At 47.1% G+C, this 21,630-nt stretch overlaps 1 protein-coding gene across 1 annotated transcript; it reads right to left on the reverse strand.

Moving 5' to 3' along the window:
* Positions 1 to 4,263: 4,263 nt before the first annotated feature.
* BRI3BP (BRI3 binding protein) lies at positions 4,264 to 11,806 on the reverse strand. Its single transcript, XM_024758719.1, has 2 exons — positions 11,706 to 11,806; positions 4,264 to 7,015 (listed from the first exon to the last, which is right to left on the reverse strand). The coding sequence occupies exons 1-2, from the start codon at positions 11,764 to 11,766 to the stop codon at positions 6,594 to 6,596; spliced, it is 483 nt and encodes a 160-aa protein (XP_024614487.1). The 5' UTR covers positions 11,767 to 11,806; the 3' UTR covers positions 4,264 to 6,593.
* Positions 11,807 to 21,630: the final 9,824 nt, after the last annotated feature.

Consider the following 21,630-nt stretch of genomic DNA (forward strand, 5'->3'; position numbering starts at 1 on the left):
ATACTTTGTACTGTTTAGATGAATTACTGTCCTGAGTTACAAGATTCATTTGTTTCCCAACAAATACGCATTGAGCCCCTGCTGGGCACAAAGATCCCTGAAGTCATACTTCTTCCCTCCCCAGGGGCCACATAAGCCCACAGAGCCAGGCATTACCACCACTCTGCTTCCATGTAATGAGCACCTGAGTGATTGAAGTTGGCCCTGTTCCAGCGCTGTTTATATAATTCAGTGAGGTCTGGGAAAAATACAATGAAAGCCACAAATGCAAACCACACGTGTCATTTAAAATTTCCTAGTAGGGACTTCCCTGGCGGTCCAGTGGCTAAGACTCCGCACTTCCACTGCAGGGGGTGCCGGTTCTATCCCTGGTCTGGGAACTAAGATCCCACATGCTGTGCGGCAGGGCCAAAAAAAAATAAGTAAATAAAATAAAATCTCCTAGTAGCCACACTTTATTATTTTTATATTATTTTTAAAAAAAATTTTTATTGGTGTATCGTTGATACACAGTGCTGTTAGTTTCAGGTGCAAAGCAAAGTGAATCAGCCATACACATACTCATATCCATCCTTTTTCAGATCCTTTTCCCATATAGGTTATTACAGAATACCGAGTAGAGTTCCCTGTGCTATATGGTAGGTCCTTATTAGTTATCTATTTTATTTTTTGGCCACCGCCGCAAGGCATGTGGGATCTCAGTTCCCCAACCAGGGATTGAACCCTGGCCACAGCAGTGAAAGAAAGCACCAAATCCTAACCCCTCCCTATCTATTTTATATATAGTAGTGTGTATATGTTATTCCCGATCTACTAATTTATCACTTCCCACCCCCGTTTCCCCTTTGGTAACCATAAGTTTGATTTCAAGATCTGTGAGTCTGTTTCTGTTTCGTAAATAAGTTCATCTGTATGATTTTTTACTAGATTCCACATATAAGTGATATCATATGATATTTGTCTTTCTCTTTCTGACTCACTTCACTTAGTATGATCATCTCTAGGTCCATCCATGTAGCTGCAAATGGCATATTTCATTCTTTTTTACGGCTGAGTAATATTCCATTGTATACATGTACCACATCTTCTTTATCCATTCATCTGTCGATGGACACTTAGGTTGTTTCCGTGTCTTGGCTATCCCAAGTAGTGCTGCTAAGAACACTGGGGTGCGCGGATATGTCTTTTTTAATGTACTCTCGCAAAATGATTAATCAGATGTATTTAACTCACTCAAATGGGCAATGTTGTCATTCCTCCTTCCCGGCCCCACTTTCTCACCCAGCACTGATGCTGTGACTCACTGCTGCGTTGTCCTCCATGGTGTGAGGTCCCTGCTGTTCGCTCTCCCAGCGCTGGGCCAGCCAGGGGGCCTCCAGGTAACGTCAGCGTGACTGGCCTCAAACTGTCCCCTGGAGACCCCTGTGAGATTTTCTTTGCAATATAAACATTCCCAGGAGGAATACTCTCAGGTCATAAGTGTGTTTCATGTCCCCGTTCTCCTTTTACATTTGTTCCTGAATGTTTGCTAAGGCTAGGGAACAATTTTTAGTACCCACAAAAGCATTCCAGCTCAGGGTGGGGTGGAGGTGTGTACGTCAGTTGCTATACCCTGCTAGGATTGCCTGAATTAGCAAATAAAAATATACAATGCCCAGTTGAATTGCAGATAAGCAACAACTCTTTTTTGTTTTTCCTTTGGTGTAAGTGTGTCCCAAATATTGCACGGGACATACTTACACTAAACAAGCATTTGTTGTTTATCTGAAACTCAGATTTAACTGGGTGTCCTGTATTTTATGTGGCAACGCTACCTCCAATCAAACAGTTAAATTCAAGATTGTATGACTCTCCTTGGACTGGGGAACAGAATCATGGAATCAGCATTACAGGCCAAGACGGGGAAAACTCCACAAATGCTTGGTTGGAAGTAATGAAATACATTTAGGAAGTCTGTACAACAAAATTACCATAAACATTTATTAAGCTGTAATTTTCACAATATTTTAATTCTGTTCTGAAATCGGTCTACAAATATCTCTACATAACACCAAAGCCAGTGATTTAATAAATAAGAGGGACGTACGGATCGCTCTGCCAAAAAAATAAGCCTTATACATTTATGTCTATTTATGATATTTGTAGAATCAGTTTCCCAAGGCTCATGAAACTAAAGTGTACACACACCACATACGCACACACACACACACCACTATATTCAAATCAAGTGGATTTATAGTATCAAATTAAATGCTACGTAAAATTTATAACCAGATACACAAAATACAAATTTGACTCATGAATACACTGTGGATGATGGGTACCATACCACACAAATATGATTTCCAGTTAAGAGGGAAATAATTGCTTCGCTGGATTTTAAGTGAGAGCTAATCACCACCACAAGAAATCAAGTTAATTACGGTATTCAGAGATTTAACACACATGCGGATATTAAACTGACACTACAATAAAACCTTTAAATATGCAAAAAGACATTAGAACATATGGTTCATAATAACATTAGCTGCCGCAGATCTTCAGTAGACGGTGCAAAGGACGATCGGCTTTTTATGCCACCACCAGGGAAAAACTGGTCCTGGGGTATCTCCTACATATCAAGGAATCAATGAAGAGCAGAGCACAGAATTGAGTACGCTGGACAAGGTTTGTTTATCCCCGATACTATACATCATATTGCTGGTTATCCAATACTAATTTTAAGGGTACTGTGTTAGATCCTGCAAAAATATAAACTTCTATTATTCACAAGTGAGGAGGAAAGGTTCAACTACTCAAATGGCCATAAACAAAAATGATGATGTCTTATTTTAAAAAGCTGGGGGAGCAGGTTGACACCTTTAGGACCTTAAAGAATTCCTTTTATTTTTAATTTTCTTTGGCCGCGCCGAGCAGCTTGCAGGATCTTAGTTCCCCAACCAGGGGTTGAACCCGGGCCACGGCAGTGAGAGCACCGAGTTCTAACCACTGGACCGCCAGGGAAGTCCCAGGCATTCCTTTTAAAGTGAGCTGGCTGGATGGGAGAGCTGGTTTTTGGATTACATCAGCCAGTTCAAAACCCATCAGGGAGAAGCGCTCAGGTGTCACGCTGTAAGGCAGGTATCATTCCTCAAAAGCATCTTAAGAAGCAGGGGGAAGCATGGAGATGAAGCACAGCAGGATTCCCACTAGTGAGAAGGTGTCTTCGCCATGTTTCGGATTCTGCACTGGACATCTGACATGTTATTCCTAACCAGAAGGCTGCCGAATCACGGGGCCAGACTAGCGACCAAAGTGATTTTCATCTTTCCTGCAAGCCAGCCCTCGTGGGTGTGCAAAAGTCCTATTATAACCCTCCCAAGCACTGACCCCATCCTACATGCTCACCCTTAGTTCCAACAGGTGATGTCCCCAACTAGCTACTTCCCACCACAGTCAGAAGAGCACAGACCCAGTTCCCCTCCGTCTGCTTCCTGACCCTGCGTGTATCAGGCTTCCTGTGGTCCCACGCGGCGTGGTATGCCTGTTGTCTCCAGGAAACTGTGGGTATTAAAAGCCTTCTTTCAACGGCACTAACCTCTCTCCGTGCTGTCACTCGGTCACCTTCATCAGTTAAGACCCCGGGCATAAGTCACAAGGCTAGCTTTCAGGAAATTCTGTTGCTGCACTTTGCTACCAGAAATGACGTGGGGTACAAAAACAAAAACGAGCAAACCAAAAAACCCGGAAGGCAGGTAACGCTGATTGGTACTGGAAAATATATTTACAGAAGGCTGATGTGCCACGAAAGCATCTTTGCTAGGATGTCAAGGAAGAGATTGCTCCAAACATTATCCCCAAACACCCACAGAAATCCAGCAATCTGGAGGTAGCTGGTCCTTTTTCTCTTCTGGACTATTTTCTGTTCTCGGTATTTACTGTGATACTGGAGCACTGGGCAATTAACATTGATGCCTTGAAGATATCTAAAAAACTGAGTCTTAACTAAAACAGAGATCCACAGTAGTTTTCGTCAGGATGTTTACATACCGCGTTGAAGGATGTGTTACACTAATATGTTCTACAGCCCTGAAGATATAAAAAAGGTTTCTCTTCAAGGTATGAGATATGGTACAAAAATACATTTCTCCATGTACAAAAGAGAGAAAAAAGGAAGAGATGAGGAAGGAAGCTTACCCTACAAGCTTCCATGGAATGGAGAAAGCAAAAAAAAAAAAAAAAAAAAAAAAAAAAAAAAAAAAAAAAAAAAAAAAAAAAAAAAAAAAAAAAAAAAAAAAAAAAACCCAAATTATTTGGGGTTAAGAACACGTCCAAGCAGAAGTCAAATTTACGCATTAAAAAGCAGGCGTTATTCAGATCGAACATCCATGATTTCTATCAGAATTTCAAGGACTGTTCTACCCTGAAGTGATACCTCTAGTGAACTAATTAACTATTTAACTTTTGTTAAAAATAAAGACATCATTCCATTCCTCTGAGTGTACTGAGCTATAAAACTGGCTTCATAGCCTACACTTAGCCAACCTGGAAAACAAGGTGCATATTCTCAACAGCAATTTCCAGTTGATGCTGTGGCCTGAGTCCACCAGCACCTAGACACGTGAGCCTCCCTCGATCTACTAGAAGTTAAAATGGTTCTCCTGCCTGGATCTCAGTACAGCACAGTGCCCATCAGGTTTCCATGTGTGAGGGTGGGTGAGAGAACAGAGTGGATGTTAGACCCAGACCCGTAATTTAAGACTTAAAAGCTCTGCACAGAGAATGTCCATTTCCCTTCTGGCTAACAGGAGCAAATACCTAAATATGCCAGATACATAGAAGCTAAATGCACAAAAGGAAGGAAGGCAAAGATGACCTCCCTGGAGTTCTTCACACCCTGCGCTAAAATAGATTTGTCCGTAAATATCTAACTGACAAAACTGGAACGGTTTCAATGCAAAAAACACGGGGGTCAAACGCCCATGGGTAAAGATTTGCCCAAGCTAATCCTAGAGAACATGCGTCTCAGGAAGCGAACTGAATGCAGGAGAGTTTGGGTCCCGTTATTGTACACCTTGATAACGGAAGTTTCATAAACATCCTCAGAAAACATTTGCTTCCGTTTTCCAGGTACTTGTAACCCCAAGTAAAACGTCACAGAAAGGCGGCACAGGAGGAGTTGGCGGGCAGCTGAGTTTTCCCCCAAATGATACCCGGACCAAAAGGTCTTGGTCCTACCTGATCGGACAGGGGTCTCTGCAAACCTGCGTAGAGGGGCTCCTGTGAGGGGGCTGCCAGGGCACGACGCAGGTGGGCAGGGAAAGACAGTCACGACCCCTGGCAGCATCCTTTCCTTGCTCTCCTGTGCTCGTTGGTACCCAGAAAGGGGCATCTCCACTAGCCCCTGATCCAAGCCTTGCAAAGCCCCCTCTGTCCAGGACCCCACAGCTGTCTGCCCTGCACATACCTCTCTCTGCCCCTAGGGACCAGCTAAAAATGAGGTCACCCCAGACTCCAGGCAAAAAGCACCTAACACAGGTACCGTAAAAATTTCAGGAAAAATAATTCAGATCTTCTCCAAGTCTGGCTTATGCCTGCTTACTGTTCCTGAGAATGCGTTGCAGCAACAGACTCGAAAATGTTATTAGCTGCTATGGTTGGTTTTCCTTCTAAGGTCCTGAGTCACCCAAAACCAAGATGAAACAGATAAACAAAAAAACCCCAGAGAGTGTATCTTTCCTGTATCAACCTAGCTGGCAAATGGCGAAATTAGGACATCAAATAGATTCCTGAATGAGCTTACCCAGGCGGCTCCCGGCATCAAACCCCAAAGACATTTCTTTGCCCGGTCCTTGAATTTCCCTTTACAAAATGTTGAGGTTAAGATACATCAAAGTACAGAAGGGGGAAAAAAATCTTAGGTTTTCTACAAATAGTGATTTCTTCATTTAGAAACAGGATTGAAGGGGGCTCGGCTGGGGTCACTAGGATCCAAAAGATGTTTAGTTTCATCCTTGAAACCCAATGGCCCACATTCAGAAGCGACAACATTCATCAGATCGACATCAGCGAAAAACAACGTGAAATGAAGGTCACAGCTTTGGAACCTGAAAAGACCGCACACAGACCTCACCCACCAATCCCTACGCTGCAAAAACAAATGCTTGCCTTGAAACTCTTCCAAAAGGTCGAATTAGCCATTTCTTCCCCTCCATGTAAAGTTTTAAGTTTATTAAAACTTAACTCCATCTGCCTGTGTTAAAAAACCTTACAAAAGGTGTATTTAAATGCTTGAAAAAATTAACTTTATGCTCTATGCACAGATAAACTTCTCTTCCTGTACAGCTAATATGGTTATATCCTTTGTTTAAAAAAGATTTTTTTCCACTAATGACACTTGGCGGGTAGTTCTATACCAACGATCTTGTCCCATTCTTCTCGGAAGATGTCCTAAGAGTTGACACGTGGCTGGAAACACCCTCGCAAAGCGCCACTCTCCTGCTCAGACATGTTTATTAAGATTGTTTGGGGTTTGGCGTTCTTTTTTTCCTTCTTCTTTTTTGTTTCCGGAGAGAGGGCGCTGGGAGGAGGGGACCCGGCCGGCTGGCTGGTTGTCACTTGCCGTTGGAGCGGTCAAGACTCTCCAGCACTCGGTTGAGACGGATGTTGAGCAGTCTGACCTGGTTCTCCAGCTGTTCCAGCTTCTCCTCCACGCTGGGGCCACTGGGGCTGCTGCGCCAGTAGAAACCCATGGGCCCGGTCATGAAGTAGATGGCCACCACGAAGCACAGCGGCAGCACGGCATTCTCGGGCTCACCCTCGTACTTGTGCAAGATGTACACGCACGACATGGAGAACAGGATGACCCGCACCACCCAGAAGAAGCGGCCGAACACCACGTGCAGGACACTGAAGGTGAAGCCCAGGGTCAGAGACAAGAACCAGTAGGCCAGGAGGACGACGCCCACCAGCAGGAGGGCACGTGTGGGGCTGTTGGCCACCGAGCTTGGATTGAAGTACTGGGACAGGTTCGAGACTGCAGGACAGAACAGAGGGACAGCGGCCGGTTACACGGGGTCAGGGGGTTCTCTGCAAGCTGGGGGTGGGCAGCTCAGCTCACTGGCTGCCTCTGCCTCTGCTACACCCAAGGAATTAAAGTTGGCTGCCTCATTAGCCTTTATACCAAGTCCTGGGAAAAGACAGGATAAGACAGGGCAACGCTGTCATATCGTGGGTTTGAAACACCTTTCAGGTGGGGCAGAGCCTGAAAACTGGCCTTCAATTTCCTTTCTTCCTGTCTTCCATAGTAACAAATGCCCAGTGTTAGGCTGGGCACACGGCTGCCTAGGATAAGGGCGTTTCCCAGCCTCCCTTGCAGCTACATAACTAAGCTTTGGTCAAGGAGAGGTAAGCAGAAATGTTTTGGGGTGGCTTCCTAGAAGTAGTGGGAATATGCCCTTTACCTCTTCTTCTTCTGCCTGCTGGAATGTGGATGTGATGGCTGGAATAGAAGCAGCTGTCTTGTGTCATGAGGGAAGGGAGGTCACCTATTGGGGAGCAATAAGATGGGAGGGGCCTCGGACCCGAGGAGAATGTGCTACAAAGCCACCTACCTGCCTAACCACCTACCTGTGAACTTTCACATAAGAGAAATAAGCTTCCATCTTGTTTAAGCTGCTGTTATTTGGGGTCTCTGTTACTCACAGTCAAACCTAATTGTAACTGGTACCCACACATGAAGTTCCATCTTAAGAATGGAGTGAGGGCTTCCCTGGTGGCACAGTGGTTGGGAGTCTGCCTGCCGATGTGGGGGACACGGGTTCGTGCCCCGGTCCGGGAGGGTCCCACATGCCGTGGAGCGGCTGGGCCCGTGGGCCGTGGCCGCTGGGCCTGCGCATCCGGAGCCTGTGCTCCTCAACGGGAGAGGCCACAGCAGTGAGAGGTCCGCGTACCGCCAAAAAAAAGAATGGAGTGAAATGGAGGACTTGCATCTTCTGTGTGCCTGACTTAAGAAAATTTTCAAATAGAAAATTTAAAAGGATAGTAAAATAAATACTCCTATCAAAACCACCTAGGTTTAACAATGGTTAACATTTTGCTCCATCTCTAGTCACATACCTTTTTTTTTTTAAACCAAACCGTTTGAAAGAGGCACACATCCTACTTCAGCATGCAGCTTTCTTTACTAGTTTTATTGAGATATAACTGACGTACAGCACTATATACGTTCAAAGTGTACAGCATGACTTAACTTACATATATTGTGAGATGAACACAAGTTTAGTTAGTATCCATCACCTCATATAGATACAAAAAAGAAAAGTTTCTTCCTTTTCCTGAGAACATTTAGGGTCTACTAACTCTCCTGATAACTTTCAACTATACGGTAGAGCGGTGTCAGCTACAGTCATCATGTTGTACGTGACATCCCCAGGACTTATCTATCCTATAACTGCAAATTTGTACCTTTTAACCATCTTCCTCTAATTCCCCTGCCTCCCACTTGCTGTCTCTGGCAACCACAAATCTGATCTCTCATTTTATGAGGTTTTTTTTTTTTTTAATTCCACATATAAGTGAGCTCCTACAGTATTTGCCTTTCTCTGACTTATTTCACTTAGCTTAATGTCCTCCAGGTCCATCCACGTTGTTTCAAACGGCAGGATTTCCTTCGTTTTATGGTTGAATAATACTCCATCGTATATATACACACACCAAAAATTCGTTGTTGTTTTTTTATAATTTTATTTATTTTTGGCTGCGTTGGGTCTTCATTGCTGTGCGCGGGCTTTCTCTAGTTGCGGCGAGAGGGGGCTCCTCTTCGTTGTGGTGCACGGGCTTCTCATTGCGGTGGCTTCTCTTGTTGTGGAGCACGGGCTCTAGGCGCGCGGGCTTCAGTAGCTGTGGCTCACAGGTTCTAGAGTGCAGGCTCAGTAGTTGTGGCGCACAGGCTTAGTTGCTCCGCAGCATGTGGGATCTTCCCGGACTGGGGCACGAACCCATGTCCCCTGCATCGGCAGGTGGACTCTCAACCACTGCGCCACCAGGGAAGCCCTCATTGTGGTTCTGATTTGCATTTCCCTAATGACTAGTAATGTTGAACCACTAGTAATGTAGTATTGATACATTTTCTTGTACCTGTTAGCCATTCATATATCTTTTTAAAAAATTAATTAATTAATTTTTGGCTGCGTTGTGTCTTTGTTGCTGCGCCTGGGCCTTCTCTAGTTGCGGCGAGCAGGGGCTACTCTCTGTTGCGGTGCGCGGGCTTCTCATTGCGGTGGCTTCTCTCGTTGCGGAGCACGGGCTCTAGGCGTGCGGGCTTCAGTAGTTGTGGCACGCAGGCTCAGTAGTTGTGGCTCATGGGCTCTAGAGTGCAGGCTCAGTAGTTGTGGCGCACGGGCTTAGCTGCTCCGCGGTATGTGGGATCCTCCCAGACCAGGGCTCGAACCCGTGTCCCCTGCATTGGCAGGCAGATTCTTAACCACTGCACCACCAGGGAAGCCCAGGCCTCCAATTCTTATTAACGATGGGCCCCTTTGTGCCAGGGCAGAGCCGGGTCCGAGGTTGCAGCCTGGAGGAGGCGGGCAAGACCCCACACACGGGATCTCAGAAGGGAGATGCGTAACACACACACACGGGAGGGAGATGTTGCAGCTGAGGGTGAGAACTGAGGACCAGGTTCCTCACACAGGGTAGTCAGGAGGGGCCTCTTGAAGGAGGTGTCATGTACCAGAGACCCAAGCATGGGAAAGATGGGAGCAGGCAAAGGGCTGGGAGGATCACCCCCAGCAGGGAACACCTGGAGGGACTGGAAGGTACCAAAGACCCCAGCGTGTCCAAGAACAGGATAGGGGCTGGGCAGATCCTTGCTGCTTGCAGTGTCCTTGGTGTGAACCTGGTCGATTCCAAGTGCAGCAAGAAGTCGCTGGGCAGCTTTAAGGACAGTGACCTGACCTGCCTTCTTTGGTTTTTTTTTTAAATCACTACTATAAAAGCAGTAATAAAAAAAATGGCTCTGAGAACGGACCCTAGTTAGGAGCTGTGCAGGGAAGAGTTCACCCAGCAGGCCTGAGGCCACTCTTTAGAAACACCTGCTGGCAAGGTGGGCCCTTGGCTGGCATCTGGGAACTTGGATTTCTGGAGTGTGAGGTTGTGATACATAATAAGAAACACGTATTTGGTGTCCATCCCTATTTCTGGCACAGACTCCTAAGACCCTTGGAATTCCCTAAGTGACAAGTGCAATAAAAGTGTCTTGTTGATTCATAGCCCCTCTCACCCACACCTGTGCTTGTTAACCAGGTGATTCTGGAAAGCCTCTCAGGATGTACGCTGGTTGCCAGGGGAACCAACCAGATGACTAGAGGGTTAGGCCCTCTAACCTCCAGGAGGGGCTGAAGGTTTAACCCATCACCAGTAGCCAAGGAGACAATAGAACTCAGAACTGGAAGCTCCGAGTCCCTGCCCACCAACTCTGCCCCATGCATCTCCTCCACCTGGCTGTTCCTGAGTTATATCCTTTCATAATAAACCAGTAATCTAGTGAGTGAGTAAACTTTCCTGAGTTCTGCAAGCGGCTCTAGCAAATTAATTGAACCCACGGTGCGGAGGGGTCGTGGGAACCTCTGATCTACACTAGTCTGTCAGAAGCACGGATCTGTGACTGGTGTCTGAAGTGGGGCCGATTGTGGGACTGAGCCCGTGACCCGTAGGATCAGATGCTACCTCCAAGGAGATAGGGTTAGAACTGAGTTCAACTTGGGGGCACCTGGTCGGCGTCCTGGAGAGCTGAGTGAATTGCATGCACATTGCAGTGAGGGCTCCCTCCTCTCACCAAGAACAGGGGCTCCCTGGCTTGGAGGTTTTTACAATCAGTGTGGTTCATGCTGACGCCTGTTTTCCTTCGGGGAGTCGGGAATTTGGAAGGTGCAGGCAGAGAGCACCTACATGACCAGCTGCCAATAAACACCCTGGAGGCCGAGCCTCTATTGGGCGTCCCTGGTAGATGACACCTCATTCGGGGAATAAAGAGTATCCTGTGGGACGCCCCTGGGAGAGGGCTCTGGGGGCCTGTGCCTGGTTCCCCCAGACTCCACCCCGTGAGCCTTTTCCCTCTGCTGACTGTGCCTTGTGTCCTTCACTGTAATACATCACCGCTGTGAGGACGGCCGCATGCTGGGTCCCGGAGTCCTCCTGGAGATGCACAGAACCTGGGCATGGTCTAGGGGACCCCGACACAGACTGCTGCAGGCTTCCTGGAGAGAGGCAGCAGCCTGGACCAGGGCCGTGAGCTTGAATTCAAAGGGTTCCAGCAGCTGCCATCCAATTCCTAGACCAGGGCAGCAACCCCCTGGGGGGTCACACATCGCTCCTTCAGCCCTTTTGATGATTGTGTGAGTGCTGCATTCCCTGCACTAAATCCCTTTCTGTCTAAGTAACTGGAGTAGTTGGTTACGGACCCCAACAACCTAGAGACTCCACCTCCAGTCCCCGAGGTTTGCCTGGGGGCACACAAGTTGGCACTGCCCACCTGCACGTTATCCTAAATAGCATCTGGGAATCTCAGCTATTTACACACACAACAATGACAATAAAAAAGGTCCTCTCGTATCCTCACTGCCCCCCTAGTTTTCTCTTGTGCCACCCGCCGTGGGTACCACTCCCATAATTTAACAAGCACCAGAATGAAACGGTGCCTTCACATGAATGCCCCCCACACCTACCGTCAAGTCCAAGGACGTCCAAGAGCTCTGCCCAAACTTTCCACAGGGTTTCCACAAACATGTCCACTCCCAGCACGAACCTCTCGGTCAGCCTCGTCAGGAACTGCAGAAACGGGAGAGAGATCATTACCGACCCGGCCAAAGCTCCCTCCTGCCTAGTCCGGCCAAGCTTACACTTGGACGAGAAAACACAGCCGGCCGATGACGAAGGCCACCCCAGGACTGGCCGAGTAGCCCAGGGGACTGACGGAGCTCGGGACTAAGTGTCCACGTGCCAAGAACCAAGCGAATCTAGACAAATCTCCCTCCTACGGGGGAAGGGATGCATCGGGGCAGCCGGGAGCTCTCTGCAAAGCTGCTCACTCCACCTCCGATTCCTCCTGGAGCCCTTCTAGGCAGACTCTTTTGTCAAAGTCTCTGCCTGATTTCTCATTTTTAAACAGTGGGAGGTGCTGCAACCAACCTATTTCGCCCGGAGGCTGGGACGTTGCTGCATGGGAGCAACTCTGAAGGGCGAGAACTGTGGTTCTCACACTCAAGTCCCATCAGCATCTCCCTAGCGTGTGCAAACAGTAGAGAGAGGCCACGTCCATCCCAGCTTTAAGGACCCACGGCTACTGAAGCGCTCCGAGGATGAATATGAGGTGCACTTTCATTTCACGGTATTTAAAAAAAATATTTATCTTTTTGGCCGCGTTGGGTCTTAGCTGCGACACGTGGGATCTTTCGCTGTGGTGCCCGGGCTTAGTTGCCCCCAAGGCCTGTGGGATCGAACTGGAGTCCCCTGCATTGCAAGACGGATCCTTAACCACTGGACCACCAGGGAAGTCCCGTTTTGCTGTATTTTTAAAAAAATAAGTGATATTAAAAAAATAATAATAATAAGTGATATTCTCGGACTTCCCTGGCAGTCCAATGGTTAGGGGCCCGCGCTTTCACTGCTGAGGGCCCGGGTTCAATCCCTGGTCAGGGAACTAAGATCCTGCGTGCCGTGCAGTGCGGCCAGATTTAAGAAAAAGTGATATTCTATACACATGGTATAAAGTCTCACTCCCCGCAACCCAAACCCCCTTCCAGTGGCAGCGCTGTTACCACGCGCTTGCGGATCCTCTCTTAGATGCACCGGGTGAGGAGTGGCAGAAATGTTTTCCCCCATCAGCGGCAGCATACATGTACAGTTCTGCCGTGTTTCTCACGGAACACTCAGCCTTGATTATTCAACTTCAGGCAGGACAGAGCGGCCTCATTCTTTGCAAAGATGGCATATCTGCAGCTGCTTATCCAATCCCCTATGGATGGGCACCTAGGTTATTCCCAGCTTCCCAGGGGGACCCGAGTGTTGCAAGGCTCACGCGGAGAGGTTAAATGCCTCGAAGTGAATTGGTTACAGCATTTAAAATTGGATATCCTGGTTGGAGCCATCCTCTAGGACAGGGGGAAAGAGGAGTAGTGTTGGATCAGTGGCCAGGAGAGCAAAGGATGCCATTGACCTCTGTGCTACTGCTGTCGCTTGGCTGACAGCATGCGGGGTTGGGAGCTTAACTGTCTGGGTTCAAGTCCCAGGTCTGCCCCTTATTTGCTGGGTGGCCGTGGGTAGAATATATATGCGTTATATACCAGGGCTACACCTGACAAGTGGAGTTATTAAAAGTACCCATCTCAGCTGGCTGTTCTGCGCGTTAAATGAGATTTGTGTGAAATGCTTTGACGCACCCAACAGAGGTTCAAAATGTCTACTGACATCCGATTTTTTTTTAAATTTATTATTTATTTAGGCTGCGCTGGGTCTTAGTTGAGGCATGAGGACTCTTAGTTGCGACATGCATGGGGGATCTAGTTCCCTGACCAGGGGTTGAACCCAGGCCCCCTCCAGTGGGAGAGCGGAGTCTTACCCACTGGACCACCAGGGAAGTCCCCGATCTTCTAACAGAAGCTTTGGCCCCAAGACTCTTCTGCAAGGACATCATCCTTTTAGCCTTAAATTTCCTAGCTGCAAGCACCAAAGGGATTTGTGTATTTAAAGACCACATGGATAAACCTGACATATCCACACAATGGGATATTATTCAGCCATAGAAACGAATGAAGTACTGACACATGCTTCGACAAGGATGAAACTTGAAAACCTTACACTAAGGACAAGAAGCCAGATACAAAGGACCATAAATTGTGATTCCATGAATAGGAAGTGTCCGCAAATATAGGAAATGTCCACAATAGGGAAATCCATAGAGACAGAAAGTAAATTAGCAGTGGCTAGGGGTTAGGGAGAGAGGTTGAGAGCTAAAGGATTTCTCTTCGAGGTGATGAAGATGTTCTACTGTTGACTGTGGTGATGGTTACACAACCCTGTGAATATACGGAAATTATATATGAACGATCTACTTTAAATGGATGAACTGTATGGTATGTGAATTATACCTCAATAAGCTGCTATTTAAAAACTGGAAGGGTACTAACATAACACCGTAAATCAACTGTACTCCTATCTAAAAAGAGGGTTTTTTAAACTGGAAGAGTAAAAAAAAAATAAAGGAGGAAGTATGTGTGTCTGAGAGAAGAGAGGGTCACTGTCCGTCTCTTTGGCAGGGGTAGGTGGGTGAGGGGATTTCAGAGAATGTCTCATCACCTGGAGAGAAGGCACACTGGTGTTGGTTTAGTTATAATTCTTTTTTGGTTAGAGATTTACTGACATATCATTTACATACCATAAAGTTCCCGTTTTTAAAAGGCACGATTCACAGCTTCTTTTTAGAAATTCCCCATAATCTAACGTTAGAACATTTTCATCGCCCCAAAAGGAGTCTTGTCCCTGTCAGGAGTCACTCCCCATCGCCTCCCACCCCCAACCTAGGCAACCACTAATCTCCTTTCCATCTCCATGGCTTTGCCTTTCCTGGACTTTCCATACCAGTGGAATCAGGCAATCCGTGACCTTTTGTGCCTGGCTCCTTGCACTCAAAATAACATTGTCAAGGTTCACCCGTGTTGCAGCATGTATTGGTACTTAATTCCTCTTTCTTGCCAAAGAGCATTCCCTTTCAGGGATCTACCGCGTTGTTGCTCCTGTCGTAATTCTTTAAAGTACGCATGATTTGTACACGTTTGCCAATAAGTAGCAACTTGTACATTTTGTTCAAGTGGAGGAAAGAGGAAAGAGCTCCATACCAAAAGCTACTGGGCTTTTCAAGGGCACCAGCTCTCCTAGAAAGGGTGTGAGGAAGTACTTATTTGGGGAGGAAGAGACAACAGCTGCTGCTGTTGCTGACCCTGTCTGTGCCTCCACTTTCTCAGCTGTAAAATGGGACTAAGATAAGACAGCCATAAGAACCTGTAAAGGCCTCAGGACATGGGAGCTGCTTAGGTTGCTTGTGTCAGACCCGAGGATTTGCTGGGTGGCAACCCAGCGCTCCCAGCAAGGATGGAGGTCCGGCCCTCTCTCCAAACGGAGCCATCCCCTTCCCACCTAACAAACGTCTTCAAGCAGGTGCTCAGAAACCCACAGGCTCAACCAGGGTCCGGTCTGGCTCAGAGGAAAGTCAGGCCCACCCTGGGGACCGGCCAGGGCAGGAGAGGGTGTTGCAGGGACAGACCCATTGTGGGCCTTTTGGACTGAGCGGTGGGAGCCACACTTGCCCTCTGCCCCGGGGGCTGGCACCACTCACTGTGGCTTCCCCTTGGGCAATGTGACTCCTTGGCTCCCTTGTCTGTGTGAAGACACAGGAGCCCTCAGGGAGTGTTGCGGGCTGCACCGTGTTCCTTCAAATCTCAGCGAGGGTGAAATGGGATCAGTATGAGGGACCCTGATCCAACAGGACTGGTGGCCCTACAAGAAGAGATGGGGACATAGACACACACAGAGGAAAGACCATGTGAGGACACAGGGAGAAGCCGGCCATCTGCCAGCCAAGGAGAGAGGCCTCAGGAGAAACCAACCCTGCCAGCACCTCGATCTCAGGTTTCCAGCCTCCAGAACTTCCAGATGATACATTTCTGTGTGAGCTGCCCAGGCTGTGGTCCTTCCTCATGGCAGCCCTGCAGACTAAGACGGGGGTTCAGCGGAGCCCAGAGCCTGAAGCAGTTCACAGAAATCACGTGAAAAGCTGAACCTACGACACAGGTTGTATGTTTTCTACAACCTATAAAATACGGCCAATATCTTATAATAACTATGAATGGAGTATAACCTGTAAGAATTGTGAATCACTATGTTGTATCCCTGAAATTTATAACTGCCCTTGCCTGTGCCCAGCAAGGACACAAGACCCTCGCGTAGAATTCCTGCTGGAATTGTAATTCCTCAATCTAACCCTGGGAATGCAATCAGGTAAGATGCATCGTATGAAAATTCAAAAGTCAACTGGCCTGTCCCAACCCCACGGAGATACCATGTCAGCCCCACTAAAGTGGCTACACTAAAAGAGACAGACAACCATCAACAGATGAATGGAGAAAGATGTGGTTCACGCACACACACCACCCACACACACACACCCCGGAATACTACTTGGCCATAAAAAAGAATGAAATTTTGCCATTCGCACCAACTTGGATGGACCTGGAGCGTACTACGCTTAGTGAAATAAGTCAGACAGAGAAAGACAAAAACTGGGGCTTCCCTGGAGGTCCAGTGGTTGAGACGCCACGCTTCCCGTCAAGCAGAAACAGAAACATAGATGTAGACAACAGATGTATGGATGCCAAGGGGGAAAGGGGTGGTGTGGGAGGAACGGGGATTGACACATACACACTATTGATACTATCTATAAAACAGACAACTGATGGGAACATACTGTAGAGCACAGGGAACTCTACTTAATGCACTACCATTGCAGGGGGCGCAAGTTCGATCCCTGGTCCAGGAACTAAGGTCTTGCACGCCGGGTGGCTAGAAAGTTAAGAAGAAAGAAAGAAAGAAGGAAAGACAAATACTGTAATGATAACTGTTATATGTGGAATCTAAAAAATACAACAGTGAATATAACAAAAAAGAAACAGATACAGAGAACACACTAGGGGCTACCAGTGGGGAGAGGGAAAGGGGGAGGGGCAAGATAGGGGTAGGGGTTTAAGAGGTACAAACTACTGTGTATAAAATACATAAGTTACAAGGATATACTGTACAGCACAGGGAATACAGCCAATATTCTAAAATAACTATAAATGAAGTAGAGTCCAAAAAGATATTGAACCACTATGTTGTACACCTGAAACTAATATAATATTGCAAATCAACTATATTTCAATTAAAAAATAAACTAAATAAAATGCATCCAAGGGGTGGGGGGAAGATAAGAACATGTGCTGGCGAGGATGGGGAGAAAGGAATCCTCATACACTGCTAGTGGGAACGTAAAACGGTACAGCTGCACAGAGGTTCCTTGAAATGTTGAGAGCTGCCGTATGACCCAGCAATTCCACTCCTAGGTACATACTCCAAAATACAGAAAACATATATGCGCATAAAAACTTGCACATGGGGCTTCCCTGGTGGCGCAGTGGTTGAGAGTCCGCCTGCCGATGCAGGGGACACGGGTTCGTGCCCCGGTCCGGGAGGATCCCACATGCCGCGGAGCGGCTGGGCCCGTGAGCCATGGCCGCTGAGCCTGCGCGTCCGGAGCCTGCGCTCCGCAACGGGAGAGCCCCCAACAGTGAGAGGCCCGCGTACCGCAAAAAAACAAAAACAAAAAAAAAACTTGCACATGAATGTTCAAAGCAGCACTATTCATAGAATCCAAAAAGTGGGAACAACCCAAAGGACCATCAACTGATAAATGGATAAATAAAAAGCCATAAGAAGGTACGAAATACTGACACAGGTTACAAAAGGGATGAACCTTAAAAACACGATGCTGAGTGAGAAAGAAGCCAGATGCAAAAGACCACACTGTATGATTCCATTTGTAGGAAACGCACAGAATAGGCAAATCCATAAAGACAAAGAAGATGATGGGTTGTCAGGGGCTGGGGGAGGGGGGTGACTGCTAATGGGTATAGGGTTTCTTTGGAGGGGGGATGAAAATGTTCTAAACTTGACTGTGGTGACGGTTGCACAGCCCTGTGAATATAATAAAAACCACTGAACTTTCAGTGAATGAATTGTATAGTGTCTGAATTACAGCTCCATAGAGCTATTAAAAAAAAAGACATAAATGTCAATGTCGTAAAAGCCTCCCTTACCCCCAAATGGGTGAAGGGACTTTGACAGACTAAAGGGAACTAAAGAGACAAGCGTTGATTGGGTGCTGGCTTTTTTTAAAAAAGCTATAAAGGAAATGCAAATATGGGCTGTATATTACAAAATATTATTGTACTAAATTTAAGTTTTGGGGTGGAGGGGCCACAGTATTATGGGTTTGTAGGAGAAAGTGTCACGATGTCTGCAATTTACTTTCAAAAACAGCGTGTGTATGTGTGTGCTTGTTAGTGAAAGAGAAACAGTTTGGGGGGAGGGAAATGGTGAACCCAGGTGGAGTTTCTAGTTGTTCCTTATTCAATTCTTTCAGCTTTTCAAAATAAAAACGAAATGTTATTTTGATTGTGGTGATGTTTTCAGGGGTATATCCATATGGCAAAATTTACCAACGTGTACACTTTTGTCCCACGTTAAATATGTGTAGTCTATGTCGACTACCCCTCAATAAAGCTGTTAGAATGTTGGTGGGAAAAAAAAAAAGACTGGAAAGTGTCAAAGTTACTCTGCTCAAAATATTTGCTTACAAAGCAAAAGAATGTAAGCCTCTTAAAAAAAAAAAAATAAAGACCAACAGTTCAATAATGGCAAAGGAAAACAAAAAGCAGTTCCCAGAAAAGAAGATGCCAATGTATTCTGGATAAGTGAAAAGACCATCTATCTCACAGTAATATAATAAAACCAAAAAGTTTACTGACACTTCGTTGGAGAGGGTTTGGGAACCAGCCCTCACACGTATGATGGGAGTATAACTGGAAAACAATTCAGTAATATCTCTCAGTACTAAAAAAGTACATGAACTGGAACTGTGCATAAAGGACACGGCAATCAAAACTAATTTACGCAGTCAGAGTCAGGAGAGGGGCTGTCTTGGGGCAGGGGGATTTCGACCATACTTTTCTAGATCTACATGCTGGTCACATGGGCGTGTTTGGTGTGTGACAATTCATTATGTTGTATAACTTACACAGAAAAGTGCACCAATTATATTTCAATTAAAAATTTTAAAACGCACAGATCCTTTGGCTCAGCAATGACGTTTCTAACAATTTACAGATGAACTTGTCTACGCGCGCTCCAAAACATTTATACAGAAGGACCTTGATTGCAGCCTGGATTCACGAGGCAAAAGACAGGAAACTAGTGAAACACTGGCCATCAAGAGTAGGTTGAACGACGGTGCTTCCTTACACTAAATTACACCAGGCGAATCCTTCTTATATAAATATCTTCTACCATTTACTAAATGCTCATTAAGTGCCTGGTATTGTACAACCTGACTAATCACATTCAACCCTCCAATTTACCTCCTTTGCACAAATGAGACACACAAAGGTCAAGCAACCGGCCCAAGGTCACAGAGCTAGTGAGACGCAGAGCTGGGATTCGAACCCATGTCTGTTGGAGAGCAAGGCCCATGCTCCAAACCAGAAGAAGGTCAGGGGTTAACTTTAGACAAGTCCTAGTAGAACATGGAGTGTTTCATTAAACACCCTCAAACTTCACAACCCACTAAGCAGGTCTGGCTCGCTGAAAACTACAGTCGCTAGCAGATCCAGTTTCCCCCAAGCCCGGCCGGTCTAGGCTACACTAGGCAGGAAGTATCGGGGCAGCCTCATTCTAGATGCCACAACGATTAGGGGAATCAGGAAGGGTCATGATGCTGGAAGACCAGTGAGGGTACCAGTGTGGTCCCCAGACCCACTGTGCCTGGTTCAAATCCTGGCTCTTCCACCCAGTCTGACCTGAAGCCGGTCACTTCCCCACTCTGTGCCTCAGTTTCCCTATGTGTAAAATGGAAACATTAATAGTACCTACCTCACAGGCCTGTTCTAAGGATTAAGTGAGTTACTCTACCTATAAAAGGACTTAGAACATTGGACCACCTATTTGCTAGAAGGGATGCTGCCCAGTTCATGAATTGCTGAATAAAACCAATTAGATCGTTTTTTAAAAAGGCGCATTTGGGGACTTCCCTGGCAGTCCAGTGGTTAAGACTCTGCGCTTCCACTGCAGGGGGCTCAGGTACAATCCCTGCTCAGGGAACTAAGATCCTGCATGCGGCTTGGCCAAAAAAAAAGGAAAAAAGTTGCATCCTAAACAATAGTATTATTGCCATCTCTACTGAAGGCACAAAACTTCATTTACCACAAAACTTCAGTTCTGACCTCGAGATTCTCAGATTCTTTGCCAGAATACAGCTGTCTTATTGGCACCAACCCATATTAGACTCTTACGTATCTATTTTGTATTTCACGCCCGCGGACCTTATATTCTCAGATAGGACCGTCGGCCAAGACATGGGTTACTTGTGCTTACCCTCCTCAAAAAAAGTCACACTTCTTTTTGCTGTAAAAGGAACGATTTCTGCCTTCAAATGGCTCAGGGACATGGCAGGAGGGAAGCGCAGATTCACCCTTTACACTCAGGCAGACTGGATGGCCACCTTTCTGCACTCAGGTGTTTTTGTTTCCTCCCTCCGTGGCCACCTACAAAGAGATCCCGCCAGAACCCACAACCTCTACGGAGGCTCAGAACACCCATAGGAGATGGTGGTCAGAAGTTAGTTTTCCCAACAAATTAACTTGTATTTCACCTCATCCAATTAGAATATCCAGCCAATCTGATTCGGGCTTTAATGTTCTTTCCTTTCCCCTCCACCTCAAGCACCAGAAAACTTTTTTTAAACCCTGAAAGCCCTTTCAGCGGGGCTTCGCAATGTTGATTTGCTCCTTGGCCAGGATATTAACTAACAACAGTAGCTCACACTGATTCTGCCATTACTCTGAGCCAAGAAGGTACCAACGATTCATAATTACAAACTCATAACCAAGAGGATATTATCATTAGCCCCATTTAAGGAATAAAGAAACGGAGGCTCAAAAAAGTGAAGCCACTTGCCCAAAGCTATCCAGTAAAAGCTGGAACTTAAACCCAAACTTCTCTCCGCTCCAAAACCCCAGGACTGGCGCAGAGCAAAGGAATTAAGAGGACGCGCAGTAAGGAACCGCCTGACCACAGGTAACTGTCCCCCTATTCACTTCCCCTTTCTCGGGGGACTTTCACCCCGAATGGCTACCGAGGGCAAAGAAGGGAGAAAGAACTCCCTGCGCTTCTTCGGAGCGCTCAACACCATCCCCAGGGGTCTGAGTCTCCTCAACAGCTCCAAAGTAAACAAAACGTTCCAAGTGAAAGGCCCAGCACACAGTAGGTGCTTAAAAGGGTTGTAACGGTGCCAGGTTGCCAAAGCAACAGAGCAGACTGCATTACTCCCATTCTTAAAAAATAATTTAAAAAGTAAAAAGCCTAAATATCTTCAAAGCAGAAGAAGGAGGGCCTCAGGTGCTCAGGGGAAGTGGGTCGGGTTCAAGGCTACGGGAAATTCGGGGTTGCTGGGGAGAGCGCAGCAGCGTGGGGAGAGGGCGCGGGCGCTGGCTGGCAGGGCGCCCCCCCGCCCCTCCCCCCCGCACCGGGCAGCCGCCACGATGCCTGGCTCACAGTAGGCGCTCATTCAAACGTGTTGAATGAATGAATGAGAGGCGCGGCCGGCGTCAGCGCCGCCCAGAGGAGGCCCGGGCCGCGCACCCCCGGGGGCAAGGTCCAAGGAGAAGTACCGCATGGCACAGAGGGCGCACCGAGGCCCTGTGCCGGAACCGGCCCCCAGACCCGACGCTGGCTGGGCAGGGCCTGGGCGGCAGGCGGAAGGCTCCGGGGCTCAGACCGGGCTCCCAC

This window comes from Neophocaena asiaeorientalis, unplaced genomic scaffold, assembly GCF_003031525.2.
Source record: "Neophocaena asiaeorientalis asiaeorientalis breed wild unplaced genomic scaffold, Neophocaena_asiaeorientalis_V1.1 scaffold77, whole genome shotgun sequence".
NCBI classification, from domain to species: Eukaryota; Metazoa; Chordata; class Mammalia; order Artiodactyla; family Phocoenidae; genus Neophocaena; species Neophocaena asiaeorientalis.